The sequence below is a fragment of the Canis lupus genome, chromosome 8 (genome assembly GCF_048164855.1).
Source record: "Canis lupus baileyi chromosome 8, mCanLup2.hap1, whole genome shotgun sequence".
In the NCBI taxonomy this organism is placed as follows: domain Eukaryota; kingdom Metazoa; phylum Chordata; class Mammalia; order Carnivora; family Canidae; genus Canis; species Canis lupus.
The window spans coordinates 18,152,699-18,178,134 of NC_132845.1; the positions used below are offsets into that span (position 1 = coordinate 18,152,699).

A 25,436-nucleotide genomic window follows, 5' to 3' on the forward strand; every position below is an offset into this window, starting at 1 on the left:
CCAAAATGTAAACAAAGTAGAAATTTTATCAGGGACAAAGTAATTATATATATTTTCAAAACACCTTAAAGCATGTGAATGGTACTGGCAAACTTACAGATCTTAGGGGAATAAAAACAGGTGTTCCTCCAGCCATTCTCACCATTGGCTCATAGCAGTCATAGAAAGGCACTATTATTATGACCTAAAATAAAACCAAATAAGAAAATAACATATCAATTATTCATTCATTAAAAAAATCTGTGTACCTACTATGTGTAAGGTATCATACTACATGCTGAGATGCAGCAGTGAAAAAGCTAGCCTTCCTTGTTTTCATGGAGCTAACGGCCAAATGGAAGAGACTTTTTTTTTTTTTTTTTTTTTAAGAGACACAGAGAGAGAGAGAGGCAGGGACACAAGCAGCGGGAGAAGCAGGCTCCATGCAGAGAGCCCGACGTGGGACTTGATCCCCGGTCTCCAGGTTCAGGTCCTAGGCTGAAGGCAGCACTAAACCGCTGAGCCACCCGGGCTGTCCAGGAGAGAGAGAATCTTAAACAGGTTCCATGTCCAGCCTGATAGGGAGCTTGATCTTACAACCCTAAGATCATGATCTGAGTTGAGATCAAGAGTTAGGTACTTGGGGATCCCTGGGTGGCTCAGCGGTTGAGCATCTATCTGCCTTTGGCCCAGGTGTGATGCTGGAGACCCAGGATTGAGTCCCACATCAGGCCCCTTGCATGGAGCCTGCTTCTCCCTCTGCCTGTGCCTCTGCTTCTCTCTGTGTCTATCATGAATAAATAAATAAAATCTTTAAAAATAAATAAACCTTAAAAAAAAAATAAATAAATAAACCTTAAAAAAAAAGTTAGGTACTTAACCAACTGAGCTACCCAGGTGCCCCTCTTTTTAAAGCTAGTAATATTTCACGAAAATTTCATATTATTATAGTTTTAATATTTGTTATTTTAATGGCTATTTGGGAGTCTTCTGAATTCTAGAAGTTTTTGTTTTTTTTTTTTTTTTTTTTTTTTTTTTTTTTTTAATTTGCTTGTATAAATAACAATGCTGAGGTGCCTGGGTGGCTCAGGTGGTTGAATGTCGACTCTTGATTTCAGAATCTTTGTTTGTTCCCTTTGGGAAGAGATCCTTCCCTCAGGTGGACTGTAAGTTCTTAATTAGTCTGTGAAATTCTCAGGGACCAGGATGACCTATCTTGGAACTCTGGTGAGAAACACAGTGCCTGATTTGAAGTGAGAGTTCAATAAAGGAAAATAAATTGGGGAGGCAAGGAGGTAAAATTGAAAGAATATACTTGACACTCTTTGCTGTAATTTCTTTATTTTTATGACGGGAATAATTCCCCTCTCTTTTTTTAAAGAGTATTTACTGAACACTGAGTATTTTAGGGACTGGCAGTACAGCAATAAACTGGTTCCCTTGGAACTTATATTCTACAGAGAGACACAATAAACCAGAAAAGACAGAAGTAAATTAGATAATTTCAGATACTAATAAATGCTATAAAGAATATAAAACAGGTCAATGTGATAGAAAGTGATCAGATACAGTGATCAGGGAAGAATGAACAAAGAAAAGAAGGTCAAGGGCTGAGCCTCTAGATGCTCCAGCAGAGTGCAGAAGGAGGACGCAACAAAGGATTAACAACATCAAAGAATGAGATAAAACTTCCAACTAGTTTATAGGATTAAAGGAGATTACGTATATGAAAGTATACCTATACTTCCTTAAGATGTTTCTTTAAGTAGTTTATTGTCTGGCATAGTAGAGGGAATTAGAGATGTAAAAGAATAACATAATACAAAGTTAATAGCAGTATCTTTTATATAAGAGGCACAGATAAAGTGCCGCGAGAGCTCAAAGAAAGGAATTAACAACAACACAGATCAGGGTAAATATTCATTCCTCAGACTCTGCTTAAGCAATGCCTCTCTGGAGTTTTCCAGGCCTGCATTAGCAGAGCCATCACCACCATAACTTACACATTCTCCGTTACTATTACATGCATTCCTATTCACCAGTTTGCCAGTATCTCTTCTACTAGCGGGAAACTCCTTCCACACAGACTTAAAAAAAAATCTCCCATGGTGCCTAGTACAGGAGATCCTCAGTGATTTCTGAATGAATGAAGAGGTCAGAAAATACTGAAGCAGAGGTATTGGAATGATAATGGGGACATGGGAGCAGAGACTGAATTTGGGGCCATGTGGGTCATAGCACTAAAGCAAAAATCACTCATCCTTTTTGTTACACATGGTGCTGCTAACAATGCCAGGCACTAAAACACACTAACCAAGTGCTTGCTGATTGAGTTCAGATAAGGGTAATTTTAGTAGTGCAAATGAAAGAGCCATTTTCCCCATCATTGCTAGCCCCTTCCAGTTACCCTTATCTAAACAGGCTGTAAATATAAGAACGAGTCACATGCAACAAAATAGATGAATCTCAGAGACATAATGATAAATGAAAGAAGCTGTTCAAGAATACATACTGTGTGATTCCATTTATATCAGGTTAAAGAGCAGGTAAAATGAGCCTATGGTGATAGAAGATAGAAGAGTAGTTACCTCTGGGAGAATATAAACTAGGAAGGGGTAAAAGGGAGCCTTTTGGGTGCTGGAAATGTACTGTATCTTCATCTGGTATGTGGTTACATGGATATACACACACACACATATAAATATACACATGTAAAAAATTTATCAAGCTGAATACTTAGTATCTATGAATTTTACTTGTGTGTACTATACTTCAAAAATTATTAAAAATAGAGTGTGGAAAAAAATAGTGTGTGAAATAAGTAAAAGACTCAAAGGCAGTATAAATGATAACGATTGATATAGGTAAGATGATAATATTAATATACTTACTTCGTCTCCCTCATCAATTAATCCTTGAATGGCATTAAAAAGAGATCCATATGCTCCTATTGTTACAAGGATTTCTTTATTTGGATTGATTGGATTTTGATAAAATTTTTCATATAAGCAGGATAAAGCTTTCACAAGTGATGGATGACCCTGTTGAGTACAAAAGAAGAAAAAAAAAACCCTTGAATTTGATTATGGGATCTACCTGGAAGTATTCTGGATCTAAAATGAAAGAATTTTTAAAAGTTGGTTTTATCTTTATAATTATCCAAAGAAAATTTGTATTTTTTAATGGAAATAAAAAACATTTTCCCCTACTTTCAGAGGATTCCTACATCAATGGTCATAAAAACTTGCTAAGGACTAATAAAAATCCTATTAACCAATTGGTTTTGGAATTTTAAAAAGTTCCAACCTATTTGCTTTGATAAAAATTGACTTCAGTATCAAATGTACTTTTGATAGCAATCAAATCACATTCAATTACTTTATTGTTGACAATAATTAAATCAGATTGGATAGAGTTGGACTTTTTCCCCAGTTAAAAGAAGGAAACCTGCATTGTCTATATATCCTGAATCTATTCTTCCATGTTACCAGAGAGGCTATTATGCCAACCAATGGACTATGCAGAGAGGGCAAAGTAAATTCCTCAAAGAAATGCACATTAGTGCTCATGTGAGAGTAAATGTTAGGAGGAAGTAGGATATTCTTCACCACTGTGATAGCCTAGAGGGGAGGATTCATCCAAGCGAACAATGTTCCTCAGGAGGAATGAAAAGAATATAAATGCGCAAAGTCTGAGGCATGTAGGAAGTCTTAACTCCTTGATTAGCTCTTCCTCGATTCTTCTCTTCTTCTATGTTCGCTGCTCTCCCCCTCTTTCTCTTTCTTTTCCTTTCCTTTTCTCCTCCTTGTCTTATTTGGCATTGAAGTCAGTATTTCTTATTTTTCCTGCCTAGCATGTGGCTCCTTTTTTTGCTTTTGGAGAACCACCTTCATATTTTGTCAGTTGCAAGTGAGAGTCCAAGTGCAGAGCATGTGCCTTTTTTGCAAAGCACCTAGGGCTCTGGAGGAATAAACTGGGTCAGGACACAGGACAAGGAGGCTAGTGGAATATACCCCAGGTTTACAAAGTAAAATAGTCTTTGGTTGTTCTAAGTTATCTATTCTAGTTTACATGAAAGGGAGGTATGTTTTGTTAAAGATACTTTTGTTTGTCACCTTTGGTAGAATGTTGGCTAGTATGTCACAGATCTTCACCCAATTAAAATCAATAAAAACAAAGCTATAGCACATTTTTCATATTTTGAAATTAGGAGATATTATAATATTAGAGAAACTGGGTATAATTAATAATAGGGAAGGTGACGGAACATAGCCAGTAAACTTAAAAGTAATAGCAAGAGAAAAACACTACTTAAATTCAAGTTCCACAAAATATACATGATTTGTGAAAAGAGCAAGAGAAGATTGTCACCACTCCCAGAAATCCAAACTTTCCTTTGAATTTCATTTTAATCACAGGTCTAACAAATTCTAGCAAAGGATGATCTGAAAGCCACCATAAACACTACACATCTTTCCTCAGAATGATAAGGGTCTGTGTTCTAAAAATTTTTTAATTACAAAAACAATGCATGCATCATATAATAAATAAAACTAGGCAAAGATGTGTTAAAAATCATTATGATCTCTCCTCAACACTTCCTTCCCATTCCCCTGAGGTGACGAATGTCATCCACAGCCTGGTGACAGTGCAAATGCCATCCCCTGTGCTTATTCCAATATAAAAACAGATATGTTTACAAAAACTGGAAAATATTTATTTTTAATTTTTTTACTTTAAATTCAATTTGCCAACATATAGCATAACACCCAGTGCTTATCTCCCATCACACTGGAAAATATTTTAAAAATGGGCATAGGTTACAGCAAAGGAAACAATCAGCAAAACTAAAAGGCAACCCAGGGAATGGGAGAAGATATTCGCAAATGACATATCAGATAAAGGGCTAGTATTCAGAAACTATAAAGAATCTTTCAAGCTCAATACCAAAACAATAAAAAATCCAGTCAAGAAATGGGCAGAAGACATGAACAGACATTTCTCCAAAGAAGACATACTAATGGCAATAGACACATGAAAAAATGCTCAACATCACTCATCATCAGGAAAATACAAATCAAAACTACCAGTCAGAATGGCTAAAACTAACAACTCAGGAAGCAATGGATGTTAGTGAAGATGTGGAGAAAGGGGAACCCACTTGCTCTGTTGGTAGGAATGCAAACTGGTGCAGCCACTCTGGAAAACAGTGTGGAGGTTCCTCAAGTTAAAATTTGAGCTACCCTATGATCCAGCAATTTGCACTACTAGGTATTTATCCAAAAGATACAAAAGTGCGGATTCAAAGGGGCACTTGCACCCCAATGTTTATAGCAGCAATGTCCATAATAGCCAAAATATGGAAAGAGCCCAGATGTTCACCAACAGATGAACAGTTAAAGAAGATGTGGTATGTATACACACACAATGGAATATACAGCCATCAAACAGAATGAAATCTTGCCATTTGCAACGACATGGATGGAACTAGAGTATTATGCTAAGTGAAATTAGTCACAGAAAGACAAATACCATATGATTTCACTCATATGTTGAATTTAAGAAACAAAACAGATGAACCTAAGGGAAGGAGGAAAGGAAAAATAAAAGAAGATAAAAACAGAGAGGGAGGCAAATCATAAGAGACCCTAAACTGTAGGAAACAAATTAAGGGTTGCTGGGGGAGAGGTGAGTGGGGTGATGGGCATTTAGGAGGGCACTTGATGTAATGACCACTGGGTGTTATATACAACTGATAATTCTACCCCGAAACTAATAATACACTATATGTTAACTAAATTGAATTTAAACAAAAAAATTTTTTTTTAAGTTTTTTTTTTATTTTTATTTTTTTTTTATTTTTGACAGTCACACAGAGAGAGAGAGAGAGGCAGAGACACAGGCAGAGGGAGAAGCAGGCTCCATGCACCGGGAGCCCAACGTGGGATTCGATCCCGGGTCTCCAGGATCGCGCCCTGGGCCAAAGGCAGGTGCTAAACCGCTGCGCCACCCAGGGATCCCCTAAACAAAAAATTTTAAAAATACAAAGGGGCATAGGTTATGTTCTAATCAAACTTAATTTACAAAATTCAAGACTGGGTCAGATATGCCTCAAGGCCATAGTCTGCCAAACTCCATTAAGGATCAATTTAGGGAGAACTGACTACAATATTTTATTTCCCAATCCATGAATATCATATACCACTCCATTCAAAGTTTTGTAGTTTTTGTTGTATAGATCTTGCATATATTTTAAAAATTCTGTTCAAATACTTAACATTTTGGGATGCTATTGTAAATGGTATTTTTTTTAAATTTTACTTTCCAGCTGTTCATTTTTAGCATACAGGTTTCTGTACATTGGCCTTGTGTCCTTCAATCCTGCTCAATTGTGGTAGTAAGTTGTGGTAGTTTTTTGGTAGAATCTAGGGATCTTTGGATATCCTAGGTATTTCATCACAGAAGTACAGGGATTGGCAGAGAAGCAGAGAGGAAGAAAGTAACTAGCTGAAAATAAAATATTAATTAAGAGGCCAGTGCTGAGGCTGCATGTGTTAATGGGAGAGAAAATATGATGTGTGTCAAGAGAATATTCTCTGCAAACACTGATGTAGCCACTGTGAAAGACAGTATAGAGGTTCCTCAAAAATTAAAAATAGAGGGATCCCTGGGTGGCGCAGCGGTTTAGCGCCTGCCTTTGGCCCAGGGCGCGATCCTGGAGACCCGGGATCGAATCCCACGTCGGGCTCCCAGTACATGGAGCCTGCTTCTCCCTCTGCCTGTGTCTCTGCCTCTCTCTGTCTGTGTGACTATCATAAATAAATAAAAATTTAAAAAAAATTAAAAATAGAGCTACATATGATCCAGTAATTCTTCTGGATATTTACCTAAAGAATCTGAAAACACTAATTCAAAAAGATATAGGCACCCTATGTTTATAGCAGCATTATTTACAATAGCCAGTGCAAGTGTCCATTGAGAGACGAATGGATGGCACACCTGGGTGGCTCAGTGGTTGAGCGTCTCTCTTTGGCTCAGGGCGTGATCCCAGAGTCCCGGGATCAAGTCCTGCATCGGGCTCCCCACATGGAGCCTGCTTCTCCCTCTGCCTATGTCTGTGCCTCTCTCTGTCTCTCATGAATAAATAATAAAATCTTAAAACAAAGAGAGAGAGATGAATGGATAAAGAAGATGTAGAGTATATGTGTATGTATATATTTATATATATACATACACATATAAAATGGAATGTATGTGTGCATGTATATAGTATATATACTATATGTATTATGGAATATTATTCTGCCATCAAAGAGAATAAAATCCTGACATTTGCAACAACATGGATGGGGCTAGAGAGTATAATTATAGTGAAATAAGTCAGAGAAAGACAAATAGTATACAATTTCACTCAAATGTGGAATCTAAGAAACAAAACAAAGGAAAAAAAGAGAGAGAGAGAGACAAAACAAAGAACAGACTCTTAACTCTAGAGGGAATAAATGGATGGTTAGCTGAGGGGAGGTCAGTAGGGGCACGGGTGAGATGGGTGAAGGGAATTAAGAGTACACATAGTGATAAGCACTGAGTAATGTATAGAATTGCTGAATCACAATACTGTACACCTGAAGCTAATATAACACTGTATGTTAACCATACTGGAATAATAATACTAAATAAATTGGAAAAAAAAAAGAGGTGACTCTCCCTTCCTTGTTGCCATAAGACCTTACACTAGAACAGCAGTAAAGGAAGGACCAAGATAGGAGGGGTTAGAAGTTGGGAACTGCTCCTTTTAGTAGAAAAAGGCAATGGTGGGGGTTCCTCTGATTATCAGGTTGGGACAGCTGGTCCCAGAAAGTCAAGTATACAGAAGTGATAGGATGACATTCTACACAATACAATATAAAATACAAGTTCATACCCCACATTGTCTTCATATACTTACAAAGCCTCGTGTATACTGGTTCAGGCTATCAATTGCTGCAATCTTTGATAACTCTTCCTTCACATATATAGGAGGGGATATATCTGGGAGGCCTTGACCAAGATTCACAACAGAGGGGTCAGCAGCCAACTTTGTAAATTCAATCCTAAAATTAAAAAATACTAATTAGTATTAATAATTACCAACTTAGCTTTTTATACCTCATGATCTTAACATAAAACTGAGAAACTAAGACCTCATTTAGTCTTACAAATAAATAAAAAAGAGGTGAGTTCCCAACAAAAACTTTACCACCTACAAAATGACTTTATCTCATTAAATGATAGCTGAACTAATGAACTTAAAAGTTTCTTACAAATTTCAATTTCATGATACCCATAGTTTCATCATCTATTTTCTTCCCTCAACCGTACCAGCTTCCTCATGGATCACAAGAAAGTTCTTTGTCCTTTTCTCTGCCTTATTTGCAGGCTTAGCACATGTGCCAGATGAATAAATCAGGTATGGATTCTTAACTTCCTTCCAGTTTCACTTGATGAATAAATTATAATGTCTTTATTTGTAGACCATAGAGGAGGCTAACAATTCCCAACTAAGAATATCAAAACGTGTAGGAAAAAAGCTTCACCAAATTATTATTGTTTATTCTAAGGCACTTACCACACGTTACTATCAAGGCCTTCAATTCGTTTTGCATTGGTAATTTTCAAAGACATCTTCTGAAAGATATAATTATTGAAAGGTTTTTAATATTTCTTTAATCAAAATTCAAAAAAGCCAGAAAATCATAGATAACTCTACCTCTTTTCCCTATTGTTGCCATTGAAAAAGAAGTACCATAATGACAAATGCCAGACCCCAGTGCAAAAATCTGAAGTGGAATCATCTCCTACCTACTCCCCTAAGGGCTGTTTTTTCTTATGATCCTTGGATGTTTATCACAAAAGAATAAAAATTTCATCCTAGCCTAAAAAAATAAGCCAGTTTGAAGGCCTGAAATATACTGAAGAGAACAATAATGATACTAAAAAAAGGTCAGCTTAAAAAAATGCCTTGAATTATTCTCTGAAGATTGTTTTAGGTAAGATGTCCTAACAGTTCCACAAATAATCTCCTTGTATGGCATACAGGAAGCACTCAAAAAAAAAAAAAAAAAAAAAAAAAGGTTTTAAAACTACTCAATAAAGAGTCCCAAATAATAAGAGATCATATTATTGAGTACTGAGTATGTACCAAGCACTGTTCTCAGTGTTGTACATAATTAACTCATTTCATATTCACAACAACTCTATGTAGTGGTTCTCTTGTTATCCCTAATTTACATACAAGCAAAGTGAGGTATAGAGGATAATGTTACAGACCTTTATACACCTGCTCAAGTTTACAAAAGCTGGTAACATTTAAACTCAAATAGATTCAACTCAGGATTTGAACCCAGGCAGTTTTACTCTGGAATACATACCCAGATTTCTTTTTAGATTTTATTTATTTATTTTTGAGTGAGAGTATGAGCAGGGAAAGGGCAGAGCTAGGGGGAGAGAGAGAGAATCTCAAGCAGACTCATGCTGAGCACAAACCCTCCCCACCTCCACTCCCCTCCCCCACCAACACAGGGCTCAATTCACAACCCTGAGATCACAACCCAAGCCGAAATCAAGAGTCGGATGCTTAACCAATTGGTACCCAGGTGCCCCAGATCTATTTCTATATACTGTCTTTTCTGTAATAAAACCTTATAAAAATATTACCAGAATGCTGCCTCCTAAAAAATGTATATTAGATGTTTAGATCGGGTCTCCTTACGTCAAGCAAGCTAGGGTTATGGTTGAAAAATATTAAAAGTTAAAATTATGGTACAGCATACAATTTCTTAGTTCTCTAGATCTTAAAATTAAGTTTATACTATCTCCCCAAAGCACTGAATTAGCGTTGAGTTCACTGTTAACAAGCTGCTAGGGAAAAAAAAATGATTGGCAGCATTTTTACAAAGATTTTCCTAATAGAATATTAAAGCAATTTTAATTCAATCTGGGAAGAAGATAATGATAATGGTTATTAAATAGATCATTGTTCTCATTTTATTCCAACAATGGAACCAAGAAAAATATCTTTTATTCTCATATTTTTTAATCCTTGAAACTCCAATGAAGTAAATCACATGCATATTCTCCAGAGGTTACGGTGTCTTCCAGAATAGCATTATGATTAAGTACCCACCTGAACATGATGCTATTCTAGAAACTACAATTATAAAACTAAAAAATCCCAGAATGACAGACAGCAAAAGATATTTTAACAATTGTCCTTTTCACTTAAAAAATATTTAAAACTTAATGATTCATTTAGCATGTGGCTACAAAGTACAAAATCATATATAAAAGTGAGCAAAGTCTGCAGCAGATCATTTAGACATAAAGTCTAATTTTACTTAAAATATTTGGATAATTGAAGGCAAAACACATTTCCAGATTTAATTTTAAAATTTATGTCCAGAACAGTCTCTCTCACAACCTCTCGGTCTCTATTCCTCTCATTTCTATGCCTCAACCATTTTAATATTTCAGATATTCCATCTTACTTCTGTACCTTCACATAAGATCATTCCTCTATCATAATGGTCTTTCTACACCAATGTTTTTCAACCTCTTTTTCATCACTACCCCCATAAAGAGACCTTTTAGATATTTTTTCTAATCGTCTCCCCCACTGCCTTATAGAATAAGAAGTATGATTTTGTAAGGCAGGGTTGAGCTTTACAAGGTCACAAAACATTGTATTAGCTATGGTTGATTTCACCTGCCACGCACCAATTTTCTCCCCTTGAGGGCAATAATGCTCCTGTTGAGAATGCTATACTCAATTTGATCCCTGCCCCCCACCACCCTGTTTCTGCACTTGAATAACTCCTAATCCACTTGCCACTTTTCAGCTCTCAAGTTAGACTTCATTTCTTCCAGAGAGTATTTTCTGATTCCCTAGGTCAAGGTTATATGCTCTTCTTATATTCTCCTATTACATGGAGTACTTTCCAGCATTTATTATATAACACATAATTTTCCTGTTTATTTACCTGTATCCTTCCTTAGACTGTAAGCACTGAGGATTAGTTCTAGCTTGTTCACTGGTATGTGTCTGTATTAATCAGGTGTCTCCACAGAAATGGGGCCAATTGGATGTGCATATATATAGCGATTCAAGGAACTGGCTCATGCGACTTGTGGGGGCCAGCAAGTTTGGAGTCTGCAAAGCAGTCCAGCGGGCTGGGGACCCAAGAAGAGTTGGGTGTTACAGCTCAGAGGCTAAAGGCAGCCTAGAGGCAGAAGTCTCTCTTCTCGGGGGGAACCTTAATCTTTTTTTTTCTTAAGGCCTTCAATTGATTAAATCAGGCCCACCCATAGTCTATAGAGGGCATTTTACTTAAAATCTACTGATTTAAATATTAATCTCATTTGAAAAACACCTTCAGAGACATCTACACTGATATAGATATCTGGGTTCCTTGGCCTAGCCATGTTGACACAAAATTAACTATAACGGTGTCCAACACATAGAACTACGTTTAGCACATAGAAAATTTTCAACAAGTATCTGATGAATGAATGCAAAAATCCACACATTAGAAGTGAATGTATGGTATCAGTTGGCTTAACTTATGTTAGGTACTTATTGCATCAGCTTAAGTTAATTTATGGTTCAGTAACAAATGACCCCAAGGTCTTGGTAGCTTAAAATCACAAAGGTTTCTTTTTCATACTACATATTCACTGAAGGTCAGCTGCTGCATTGTTCCATGTCACTGTCACTCTGAGACATGAGCTGATGAAATAGCCTCTTTTTGGAATACTGTCAGTTTCATAGTAGAGGGAAAAAAAATTTTAGTTTCTACTTAGATGTTCACATACCATTTCTACTCACATGGTATTGGCCAAAGCAATTCATGGCTATGCCTGATACCAACATGGCAGAAATGAAGTCTGGAGGTAGAATGATTATTGTGGGCTGAATTGTGTACCCCTCCAAATTCAGGTTGAGGCCCTATCACCCATTACCTCAGAATGTGACCTTATTTGGAAATAGGTTCGTTGCAGATGTAATTGGTTAAATTAAGGTCATGGATTGCAAGGAGGCTAATCCAATATGACAGTGTCCTTACACAAGCAGTAAATTTGGAGACAGTCTGGCATACAGAGAGGATGTCACATGAAGATGAAAGTAGGGATCGAGGTGGTGCTTTTGAAAGCCAAGGAATGCCAGAGATTGACAGCAAACTACCAGAAACTAGGGGAAAAGCATGAACAGACTCATTCTCACATCATACAGAAGAAACCAACCCTGGCACACTTTGCCTTTGGGTTTTTAGTCTACAAAACTGTGAGCTAATACAGTTTTGTTGCTTAAGCCACTTAGTTTGTAGTTCTCTGTTAAGGCAGCCAGAGGAAATTAATAGTGATGAACATTAACAAGACACCCTATAGTGTCTAAAAACATCAAGATTCAGGAATAGATGCAAATGCGCACTATATAAGAATTACTGTCAGAGTAGATTCAGTCTTATGAAATGAAAATAAACCTGTATCCTATGGGGAATTAAGTATGAGCCTCGGGTATATGATAGGAAATCTACAGGACCTGTATAATTTCTGGACCAGCTATTTCATGAGCTGGTTCCTGCTCCCAGGTAGATTAATGCCTGGCATACATATATTGCACTCATATGGGATAAACACAAAAATGCTAGTGAAATAATAAGTAGCATCTTTTTTTTGTCAACTTGAGGCTGAAAAGTGAAGTTCTACAAATTCACCACTAGGTGCCACTCTTGGCAGAGATGAGAAAAGCTTATTGCTATTCTAAAATGATTACTGCAATGGTGTTCAAACAAGAAAAACTTGGAAAGAAGAAAAAATATTACCAGTTATCCTATGACTCTAGTATACTACAGTTTCAACTATATATATTTTGAGGACTCTGCCTGTAAGACCTGTTGGTTTTAGGTGGGATAGGATAGGTAAGAAAGTCTTCTGAAATGGTGCGGTGAAGCTGGGTAAGTTGAAGCTGTTACATCTATAAGTCAAGCATAAAAAGGATAAAGAGTGCAAGAAAAGGTCAGAAACAGAAATAACAAAGCTGATGGTTAGAGAGATAAAGATAATAATCAGACATGAGAAACAGACTCTAGTACTTCACGTCTAGGCTGGAGCAGAAAGTAAATGACCATATAATGGGCAACCCTCTACTGTGCTGTCTGGGCAGGTAGGGCAGCCAAAACATCCATTATTTATAGCTGCAATCACATGTAATTTTTAAAACATTTGCCTTTTCTTTTAACAGAGTATCTTAATGATGTTACAAATTTTCTCAGTCATCATAAAATTTTCACTTTTAATTAGCAGATATTATTTCAGGTTATTTATATACCACACTTTACTCATTCATTCCTTATCGTTTGGGCATTTGTTACTTCCAGTGTTTTGCAATTATAGGTAGTGTTTCCACTGTGCATTTCATTATAGGGTTTCTGCTCTGTTTCCTTCAATTTTAAAGTTTGATATGGAGGTGAATGCCCTATTAAACACAAGTATTTATTATCACAAGAAAGATGATATATCAATATATAGTCATCTAGTTCCAGCTAAGCTAACTAAACACACAACTTTTGGTTTACTTTTATGGAAAATGTAAGGTATAAAATTTGATGTTCCAACAACCATAGTGATAACACAGTATCATTTTCCTTCATTCCTCAGCACTTACTCCCTAAATGTCTTTTTAAAAAAAATACAGGTCTATTTTTTTTTAAGATTTTATTTATTTATTCATAGAGACGGGGGGGGGGGGGAGAGAGAGAGAGAGAGATAGGGGCAGAGACACAGGCAGAGGGAGTAGCAGGCTCCATGCAGAGAGCCTGACGTGGGATTCGATCCAGGGTCTCCAGGATCACGTCCTGGGTTGCTGGTGGCGCTAAACCGCTGTGCCACCAGGGCTGTCCTACAGGTCTGTTTTAAAAAGAAATTTTGCAGGCCTCTGGGTGATGCAGTCAGGTGTCCAACTCTTGGTTTCGGCTCTAGTAGCGATCTCAGGGTTATGAGAACAGCCTCCAAGTTGGGCTCCACACTCATTGAGGAGTCTGCTAAGTTTTCTCTCTCCCTCTCCTTCTGCCCCTCCCTGTGCTCACTCTTTCATGTTCTGTCTCTAAAATAAATACATATATTTTTTTAAAGATTGATTGATTGATTGACTGATGGCACAGAGAGAGAGAGAGAGAGGCAGAGACACAGGAGGAGGGAGAAGCAGGTTCCATGCCGGGAGCCTGACGCGGGACTCCAGATCAAGCCCTGGCCAAAGGCAGGTGCTAAACCACTGAGCCACCCAGGGATCCCCTAAATACATATTTTTTTTTAAAAAAAAAAAGAAACTTTACAAATAATTGCTTAAAAAATTGCATAATTTACTGACACTTTACCAGTTTGAGAGTTTGCCAGAAATCTGAATCTGACTAAAAAACTTTGTTACACTCTTTCCTAGCTTTGAGTGTGAGAAACAGATCAGTGCATAGATGCCTTTGAAGCTCCTGAAGCTATATTACCCAGTTCTCTTAGTTGCACAGACAGAAACTCAATCAGTTTAGGCAAAAAAGAGGCATTTATTAGAAAGCTCATGTCACCACAATAAGGAAAGAAGTATAGCTAGGCTTATGGGTAACTGAAGCCAGAAACCTGAATCTCACCAGGTTCTGCTTCATCTACATTTCTACCCAATCTTGGTCTGCTTTTCTCCACTGGAGACAAAAGCACAGTCACGCCTCCCAATTTCAGCACCAGAGGGACTGAGTATTGCTTTCTCTACTTCAATTTGGAAAATTCTAGGGAAGGACTCTGAATGACCTGGCCTTGGCTAATAAACTGTGGCTTTTCCCCAATAATTTAAAAAGTACTATGTAAGTATGGTTGTTAAGACCATGATGAAAAAATGTCAGCAAAAGCAGTGTAGAGCAAGATCATGACAAGTATAGAGATGCAGCTGAATGATGATGCCTTTTTTTTTTCTTTTTTGGATGATGTCTTTTTCATGTGCTCACTATCACTCAAATAAAGGTAACAAACCCGACTTCACAATCCCCTGATTCTTCCAGGTATGCTCCCTGAGCCAGAACCTGTCAACACCCCTGGATAGTACCTCTATAAAAAATTAGCTTCTACTGAAAAACATGGTTGGAATGGGAAAAAGAACATTTTCCAGGGAATAGGAGTTGATGATGTTCTTAAAAGAAGGGAGGGGTCTCAGGCTATGGCAGTCCATCTCAACGGGAAGGTTCATGGGGAGAGTGCTGCAGATACCCTGAATCTGTAGCAGAGCTAAAGATACGGAGCTGAAGCTTCTATTGCTGCAACAGAGGGCCAGGGGAAAGAGCTGGCTGTAGAACCAAATTCTAAGGCAGGGGTGAAATTAAGTCTCCTCTTATATGCCAGCTGATACATTGCTAGTGACTGCAACCTCATGTCGTGTTTACATTCTAACCACACTGGCTTTCATTTATTCATGCAACAAATATTTATTGAATATGTATTGTGTACAAGGCACCCTTTGGTGTGGGATATATCAGCGACAAAACAAACCAAGGTTTCCTATTTTCACTGAGCCTTTCTTCTTTCTATACCTCAAACATACCTGGTTTGTTCCTATCATTATATTACTCTGTATAGTCATTCACCTCTACTTTTCTGAAGAAGTGATTTTGAGATTGCCCATGTGACTTGCTCTGGTCAATAGATGTGACACACACATGTCTAAGAACCTATAAGTGCTTTTGCATGGTTTTGGCTTCTCTCCTCTACTATGAGAAGACCATGTCTCCAACAGGCGGGCTACTCCTTTAGCCTCAACCTTGGAATAAAAAGACAGAGTGCAGCAATGTTGCTGATATAAAAGCCTTTGCAATTGCTGTGGGCTCTGCTTGGAATGCCCTTCTGTTAGGTCTTACTTATGTGGCTGGCTCCTCATGTCATTCTATTCAATGATTCCCCAGATTCCCCACTCCACTTCACCTCACCTTGACTTTGTTTGTTGGGTGTATGCTGAGGAGCAATGGCTGCCTCCTGCCCTTGGAAACTGGTATGTAGCAAGGAAGCTGTGTGCGTGTGTTTGGTCAGACCTCATGGTGCCTTGGGGGAGATGCAAATGAGGTTTTTTCCCTACTACATAAATATTTGTATGGTTAAACACACACACACATGCACGCGCACGCACACACACACACACACACAAACATTAAAATATACCCTCCTCAAAAGGTCTTCTAAAATTACATGCCTTAATATTACTCATTGCCTCTTTCCTAGTAGCCCCACCAAGGATTTTAGCATATTTCTCTATTTCTTTTTAAAGTTTTATTTATTTATTCATGAGAGACACACACAGAGAGGCAGAGACACAGGCAGAGGGAGAAGCAGGCTCCATGCAGGGAGCCCGACATGGGACTCGATCCCGGGACTCTAGCATCACACCCTGGGCTGAAGGAGGCCCTAAACCGCTAAGCCACCCAGGGATCCCCAGCATATTTCTCTATTTAATTTTCTTAGAACATTCACCACTATTTGAAATTATTAGTTCCTAATTATCTATCTTACTCACAAAAACAAAAACCTCAGACAACAAGGACTTATATCTTGTTCAGTATCTAAAATGGTGTTTGGAAGGTTGTATTTACAAGTACCTTTTGAACATATGAATGAAATCCTACCTCTTTTTAAGTACTATCCTTACTTTTAAGTACTTCAGTGGAATCTTTCCTCTAACCTATCACCCAGTGCTACAGTATGCACTTAAAACAGAAGATGGGATGCTATCACTTTGCTCTAAAATCTTCAGTGATTCTCATCAAGCTATGAAACATAGTTCAAATTCAAAACTGGCACTCAAGGCCCATAATCTATTTCCAGCCTTCTCTTCCACCATGCCATCCCCTCACATACAGTGATTCAATAGCACAGGGCCACTTGTCATTCTCTAATTACATTCATGGTATTTCTGTTTCCCATGCTTCTTCTTCTTCTTCTTTCTTCTTCTTCTTTCTTCTTCTTCTTTCTTCTTCTTCTTCTTCTTCTTCTTCTTATTCTTATTCTTTCTTCTTCTTTCTTCTTTTCTTCTTCTTCTTCTTCTTCTTTCTTCTTCTTTCTTCTTCTTCTTCTTCTTCTTCCTTCTTCTTTCTTCTTCTTTCTCCTTCTCCTTCTCCTTCTTCTTCTTCTTCTTCGTTTTTAAGAGAGAGAGGGAGAGAGAATGCACGTGCACACAAGAGAGAGCAGGGGGAGGGACAGAAAGAATCTCAAGCAGACTCCCTACTGAGCACAGAGCCTGACACAAGGCTCAATCTCATGACCCTGAGATCACGACCTGAACCAAAAGCAAGAGTTGGATGCTCATCCAACTGAGCCACCCAGGTTCCCCAAAGAGAGAGAATCTTAAGCAGGCTCCATGCCCAGTGTACAGAGCCCAATGTAGGGCTTGATCCCACAACCCTGACATAAAGACCTGAGCCAAAATCAAGAGCTGGACGCTTAACTGACTGAACTACCCAGGCACCTATTTCCCATGTTTTTATTCAAATTCTTCCCCCCTGTTTGATATGATCTTCTCATAATTCCCACTATGGTAGGCTCAGAAATGACCTCTCAAGAGATGTCCACATCCAAACCCTTGGAACTTGTGACTATTGCTTTGTACATTGATATATATCCTTACATTCTTGCAGATGTGATTAAATTAAGGGTCTTGAGTTGGTCTTGATTCTTTTTTGGATTAACTAGGTGGGCCCTAAATATAATCACAGGTATCTTTAGAAGTATGCAAATGAAAAGGCCATATGAAAATGGAGCAGAGGGCAATCTGAAGATGCTGGCCTTAAAGATTAGGTTGATATGACCATAAGCCAAGGAGTACCAGCAGCCCCCAGAAGCTGGAAGACATAAGGAACAGATTATTTCCTAGAGCCTCTTGTTGACACCTTCATTTTGGCCCAGTGATACTGACTGAATTTTCATTTGAAAATTTCATTTTCATTTGAATCAGAGTTGAGAATAATAAATTTCTATATTATTAAGTTACCAAGTTTGTGGAATTTTTTTTTTTTTTAGATTTTATTTTATTTATTCATGAGAGACAGAGAGAGAGAGAGAGAGAGGCAGAGACACAGGCAGAGGGAGAAGCAGGCTCCATGCAGGGAGCCCGACGTGGGACTCGATCCCCGGACTCTAGGACCACGCCCCAGGCCCAAGGTGGGCAACCAAACTGCTGAGCCACCTGGGGATCCCCAAGTTTGTGGTAATTTGTTACAGTGGCCATAGGAAACTATTTAAACACAATCTACCCGACGACATATAGTATGGTGTTTAAAGACCTAAAGAGTGTGATTAAAGAAAATCACTAAACCCTTCCAAATCCACATTTTCTTACTAGTACATTGGAGATGAAAATAGTATTTACAAAATAGGACAGTTAGAAGGATTAAAGGAGACATCATGTAAAGCACATAGTGCAGTGGCACATGGTAAACATTAAAAAAATGTTTATTATTACTGGTTGACTTAAAAAAATTCTATGAAATCTATTATGATTTTGTAGAGAATCCGATTATGCTACCCCAAAGTATGTCACTTTGACATAAGGACCATTTTGAGCTGAATGCAACTGAGAAGCAGACGAAAGAAAAACTCTCTGCCCTCCCCTCTCTACCAGGATAAGCAAGATTATAGAGACAATTCTAGACTCTTATTATCTGAAATAGCACCAGAGGAGTCTACATAAAAACGCTTATTAAAATTACCCTGATATTCCGTTCCTAAGCCCCTTTTCATTTGTCTTGTCACTTCTCTATACATTTATGTCTTAAGATGCTATACAAACCCAAGTTTGTAACCACCCCTTCTGAGTTAGTCACTCATCACTGAGCTCTCTCATGTGTAGGTACAATGCATATGTTAATTAACTATGTTTTACTCTAGTTAATTTGTCTTTTGTAAATCTAATTTGCAGGGCCTCCATCAGAAAACCTAGGAGGGTAGATATTTTTTTTTTCCTCTCCTACAATATCATTCAGTGGGCTCACAAATCTTTTTTTTTTTTTTTTAAGATTTTATTTATCTATTCATGAGAGACACACACAGAGAAGAGGAGGGCAGAGACACAGGCAGAGGGAGAAGCAGGCTCCATGCAGGGAGCCCAACATGGGACTCGAGCCCAGGTCTCCAAGATCACACCCTGGGCCGAAGGCCAGGCCACCAGGGCTACCCGGGCTCACAAATCTTAAATAGTTGCCAGGTGACCCACAGAATGGGAGAAAGTATTACAACACATATCTTAAAAAAGACTACTATTTGGAATACATAAGGAACTTTTATACCTCAATAGAAAGGCAAACAAGATTTGGCAGCCCCTTTGTAGAAGACATATGAATGGTGGCCAAAAGCACATAAAAGATCCTCAATGTCATTAGTCATTAGGGAAATGCAAAATAAAACCACAATGAGGTGCTACTAGATACAGATCAGAATGGCTAAAATTGTAGGTACTGAGTGTTGGTAAGGATGTGGAGCAGCTGGAACTCATACAACCCCTGGTGGGAATGTAAAATGGTACAACCACATTGGAAAGCCACTTAGCTTAAAAATTAAATAAATGTACCCTACAACTGAACCATTCCACTGTTAGGTTTTTGTTTCTTAATTTAAATTCAGTTTGCCAATGCATAGTATAACACCCTGTTAGGTATTTATCTAAGAGAAATGAAAATGTATGGCTATACAATGGCTTGTACACAAATGTTCATAATTGTTTTATTCACAACAGCAATAAACTGGAAACAACCTAAAAGTCCATTAACAGATAAAGGGATAAACAAATGATGGTATGTCCATATAATGGGATACTGATCAGAAATAAAAAGGAATGAATATTACAACATACATAAATTTAAAAATTATGCACGTGAAAGAATAAGATAGTACACACTATATAATCCGATTAATACAAAATAATTTTTAAATTATTTTTTAAATTTTAATTAATTCATTTATTTATTACTTTATTTTTCTAGAGATAGAGAGAATGTACATGTGAGTAGGGGTGGGAGGAGCAGAGGGAGAGGGAGAGAGAGAATCAAGCTCCATGCTCAAGTGCAGAGCTGGACACAGGACTTGACTTCACAACCCTGAGATCATGACCTGAACCAAAATCAAGGGCCAGACACTTACTGAGCTATCCAGACACCCTTAAAATAGTAATTTTTTCAGAAAAGCAAACTAATCTATAAAGCTAGAACAAATCAACAGAGTGAAGGATGGATTGCAAAGGAACATAAAGGAATCTTTTAGGAATGAAGGGCATGTTCTGTATGTTGACTTAGCAATGGTTTCATATATATACACATCTTTAAATAATCATTGAGTTTTATACTCAATGGATGCTGTTTATTGTATCTTGATAAAGCTGATTTTAAAAAGCTGCCAGAGTAGTTTCTTATAAAATTAAAGATACTATATAACCCAGTCATCACTCTCATTGGTTTTTACACAAAGGAGTCAAAAAATTATGTTCATAAAAAATCCTGTGCATGAATGTTTATACCAGCTTTATTTATAATTGCCAGAGCTTGGAAACAACCAAGATATCCTTCACTAGGTGAATGGATAAACTGTGATACAACCAGACAACAGAATATTATTCAGTGCTAAAAAGAAATGAGCTATTCAGCAAAGACAACACATGAAGAATCTTAAAGGCAAAATCATGAGGATAGTAAAAAGATCAGTGGTTTCCAGGGCTTGGGGGGAAGGAGGGATAAACAAGTAGAAGGCAGGATTTTTAGGACAGTGAAACTATTCTGCAGGATACCATAAAGGTGCATTTGTGTCATTATACATTGTCAAAATCCATGGAATGTACAACACTAAGAGTGAACCCCAATATAAACTATGGACACTGAGTACCAATGATGTTTCAATGTAGGTTCATCAATTGGAGCAAATGCATCACTGTGGTGGCGATACAATAAAAAGGGATGCTGTATATTTGGGGGGCAGGGGATATATGGGAATTCTCTAGATTCTGCTCAATTTTGTTCTCTAAACCTATCAATAATGCTCTAAGACATAGAGATCTATTAAAAAATGAAAAAATTTTTAATTTAAAAAAAGGTTCCAGAGCATTCTGAAATCATGGTTTCTTTCTCCTTTTGGACAAAATACTCCTCAAGCAAGCAGACATTAACAGAGTTATCTCATAGATTTTAGATTTCTTCCAAACTCTGAGTATATGTACATTCCCAAAAAACCAGACAAATCAGTCTTTAGCCACTAGATGGCACAGAACGTTCCTGTAATGGTTGAAGAACTGAAAGCAAAACTCAGAAGTGGAAACGGAACAGGGACCAATGAATTAAGATATACAAGTGTATAATTTAAATATATAAAAATCCAACTTATAACTCAAGGGCACACATATTTAACTGGAACTTTTAAGCAACATATGTAGTCATTTAATTTTATAATTACTTGTATCTAATATGCTGTAGCTATTTAATATTTGTTGACTAAAATGAGTGAAAAGGAAGGAATCTCTATCCCCTCTGAGAGACAATATATTGTGGGAAAAAAAAGTGTTTTTTAGTGGAGAACATGCAATAGCTATAGCATGCACTTACAGGGCTGATTCTAACAGAACTAAAATTGGTCTTTGACATATTTGCACTTTGCAGACTGACGGTAACTGACAGACATGTAAACTCTGGTTCTAGAGTTTTGATGGACTTTCCTCCATCCAGTGGGAAAAAAGAGTTTTGCCTTCATTTGGAACTCAATTCCTTTATTACATATAGATGTATGCTTTTTTACTTTCCTTTGAACTGGCTATAACTTGTTTTGTTCTCTCATGTGAATAAAATTCTTTAATATATATTCATTTTTATATTTCTAAGAGTCATGATTTTGCCCTTTTTTGAAAATTATCTAATAATATCTGTAGAGAAACAAGCTTATTGGAAACAAGAGTTTCTTCAAACCTGGGGACTGACAAAATAAGTAAATATATGGTTGGAATGCCAGAATATGGGACTCAGGTGAAGGGAAAAAAAGCCTAATTTATTCTCTTTGAAAACTGGATCTAAGCCAAGATCCTGTAGAAGTGAATTTACTGCCCCCCACTTATACTTAAAGAGGTGAACCCTTTTGCTTGTTTAGATAATATCCCATCCTCCAACCCCTCACAGTTAATTAGAATGGTGATGAACAGAGTCAGGCAAAACTAATCAGGGCAACTCTTAGAAATTTGGATTTGAGAGTGAGCAAGACTTCTTGGGTTTCTACTGTGTACTTGTACCAGGAAGAGATGTTAAGGTTAGATCAGGGGGCCTGCCAAGCTCTGTGCCCTGTAATACATGCCTATGTTCCAATTAACATTTCCAAGCTTGTTTAATACGCAGAGCTTTCAAGCCAGGTAGATCTTGCTTTGAAATTAAACATCAAAACTACTAGCTGTGTGAAGTAGCAAGTTATTTAACCTCTCTGAAACTCAGTTTCCTCCTTTGTTCATAAGGAAAATGAATGTGTGCCCAGGGACGTCTGGGTGGCTCAGCGGTTAAGTGCCTGCCTTCTGCCCGGGGCATGATCCCACGGTCCCAGAATCAAGTCCCACATGGGACTCACACTGGAGTTCCTGCATGGGACTGAAGCAGTCCCCTGCATGGAGCCTGCTTCTCTCTCCACTTGTGTCTCTGCCTCACTCTCTTTCATGAATAAATAAATAAAATCTTAAAAAAAAAAAATGTGTGCCCCATGCAATTGCCATGATTAAGTAAGTTAAATCCATGGTGGAAAACATACCATACACTTAATACCTAGCATCTACTTAGAAAGTGGCAAAGACTCTCTTAGCTACAAAGAGGGTAAGTAACTTTACACCAAACAGGGTAAAGAGACTTGGGTATGTACTAATTGTACGATAGATAATATTTTCATGTCAAAAAAAAGAGAGCTGTGATTTCTTTAGGGAAGGACAGACTGAAAGAGATGGGAAAGTTTTTGTTTCAGCTGCTATAAAATAAAGTTTTTTTTTTTAAGATTTTATTTATTTATTCATGAGAGACAGAGCAAGCAAGAGAGAGAGAGAGAGAGGCAGAGACACAGGCAGAGAAGCAGGCTCCACGCAGGAGCCCAACGTGGGACTCGATCCTGGGTCTCCAGGATCGGGCCCTGGGCCAAAGGTGGTGCTAAACCGCTGATCCACCTGGGCTGCCCAGCTGCTATAAAATAAATGTTTTTTTGCTTTGGGCATGAAAATTTTAGAAGACACTTTAAAAAAATAAGCCTATTTTTTTTTTAAGCTCCCAGCATGGAGCTCAGTGTGGGGCCCAAACTCATGACCCTGAGATCAAGACTCAAGCTGAAATCAAGTCAGATGCTTCACTGACTGAGCCATGCAGGTGCCCCAGACCAAATTTTTTTTTTAAGATTTATTTTTATTTATTTATGATAGACATAGACAGAGAGAGAGAGAGGCAGAGAGAGAAGCAGGCTCCATGCACCAGGAGCCCGACGCGGGACTCGATCCCGGGTCTCCAGGATCGCGCCCTGGGCCAAAGGCAGGCGCGAAACTGCTGAGCCACCCAGGGATCCCCCCAGACCTAATTTTTAGAGTAGTTTTATGTTCACAGCAGAACAGAGGAGAAAGTACAGGTTCCCATAGCCCTCTGCTTGCTACCTCCCCACCAATAACATCCCCCATCAGAGTGCTACATTTGTAACAACTGATGAACCAATACTGACACATTATCACCCAGAATCCACTTTTTTTTTTTAAGATTTTATTTATTTATTCATGAGAGACACACAGAGAGAGAGAGAGAGAGAGAGAGGCACAGACACAGGCAGAGGGAGAAACAGGCTCCATGCAGGGAGCCTGACATGGGACTCGATCCCAGGTCTCCAGGATCACACCCTAGACTGAAGGTGGCGCTAAACCACTGAGCCACCCAGGCTGCCCCAGAATCCACTTTCTATTACGTTTCCTTCTAGGTGTTGCAAATTCTACTGGTTTTGACAAATGGGTAACGTGTCCATTACAGCATCATACAGAATAATTTCCTTGAGAAGACCCATTTAAGAAAGCTATTTTGAGGATAAGCAGAAAACACATCATTAATGAAAGCAAAGCAGAAAGCCAGTGGCTACACACTGCAGTCTGAATGACCTTTCAATAAGGTCAGTCTCACCAAGGGTCACATGGTGAGGCAGTAGGAGTGGGTGCCCCATGAGACATCTTATCAGCAATGACTCCTTCCTTCCTTCCTTGCTTCCTCCTTTTCATCTTTCACTCATCTATCTACTAATTATTTTCTTTGGCTTCTTGGCACCAAGGGATAATATATACTTCATATCCCAGTTTCTAAGCCTTTAAGATTTAGGTACTCAAGTAGGGGACAGAACAGATAGTAATTTCCATCCTGAGTTCTTGTTTCTTTTCTTGCTTATAGAGCAGTAATTTTTCTTAAGGTTCAAAATATCACTGCAAAGGGACTGGTGAACTGTAGGTACTTTCCTGATGTGGTTGTCAAAAGTGGAAAGGGTTAAATTCTATCCCAGATAATCTGCAAATCTGAATAATGCCTTGTCGGTGCTCTTACCTGGGAATGTGTACCAGAATTACCGAGAAATATTTTTCAAAATACACTCCAGACTTGGAGAATCACAATCTCTTAGGACAGTTCTTGGGCACGTACATTCTAACAGAGCTCTGTAGGTGATAATTCTATACACAAACACCCTTGGTTTAGTATGATGGCTTTGTCTGTTCACCATGGGTGATCACACCCACTTCCTTGGCTTCAATGAATTTTTCTGTATGGATGAAGGCCTGAAATAAGATAATTGTGGTGGTAATAAAGAAGAGAGCTAGAATTCAAGGTATTTATGAGTTAGAAATTATAGTACTTACAAATAGAGAAGCTAGTCATGGCTTTTATGAAAGTTTCAAACCTACATAAAAGTCGAGAGATTAGGGATGCCTGGATGGCTCAGAGGGATAGCGCCTGCCTTCAGCTGGGGGCATGATCCTGGAGTCCCGGGATTGAGTCCCACATCGGGCTCCCTGCATGGAGCCTGCTCCTCCCTCTGCCTGTGTCTCTGCCTCTCTCTTTCTCTGGGTCTCTCATGAATAAATAAATAAAACCTTTAAAAAAAAAAAGTCGAGAGATTAAAATTAGGTTAAATATTATGAAATTGCTAATATTCACCCATTTTGACTTATGAAAATGACAGTCAGATAACTCAACTCAAGATAAAGTACTCATATACACATCATGATTTTGCCTCATTTGCTTCATCTCTCCCCTTCTCCTTTTAACATCTTTTTCTATTGCCGAGTAAGCAAATCTTAGATGTTAAGTCATTTTGCCTCTATGTACTTGGCATATATCTCTAAAATTTATCAACATTTTCTTATAATAACTCTGATGCCATTATCA

General features: G+C 38.0%; 1 protein-coding gene across 4 annotated transcripts in view; it reads right to left on the reverse strand.

Annotated features, from left to right (window-relative positions):
- KYAT3 (kynurenine aminotransferase 3) overlaps positions 1-25,436 on the reverse strand; it is a 63,758-nt gene that overhangs the window by 25,090 nt on the left and 13,232 nt on the right. For 3 of the 4 annotated variants that reach the window (XM_072834391.1, XM_072834392.1, XM_072834393.1), the window contains 4 exons: positions 8,588-8,646; positions 7,928-8,072; positions 2,871-3,020; positions 98-184 (listed from right to left, as the gene is read on the reverse strand). In XM_072834391.1, coding sequence (XP_072690492.1) covers positions 98-184; positions 2,871-3,020; positions 7,928-8,072; positions 8,588-8,646 — 441 coding nt within the window. Of the gene's footprint in view, positions 1-97; positions 185-2,870; positions 3,021-7,927; positions 8,073-8,587; positions 8,647-24,596; positions 24,827-24,907; positions 25,129-25,436 lie in introns of those variants that run through there. The other variant, XM_072834394.1, reaches the window with a different exon arrangement.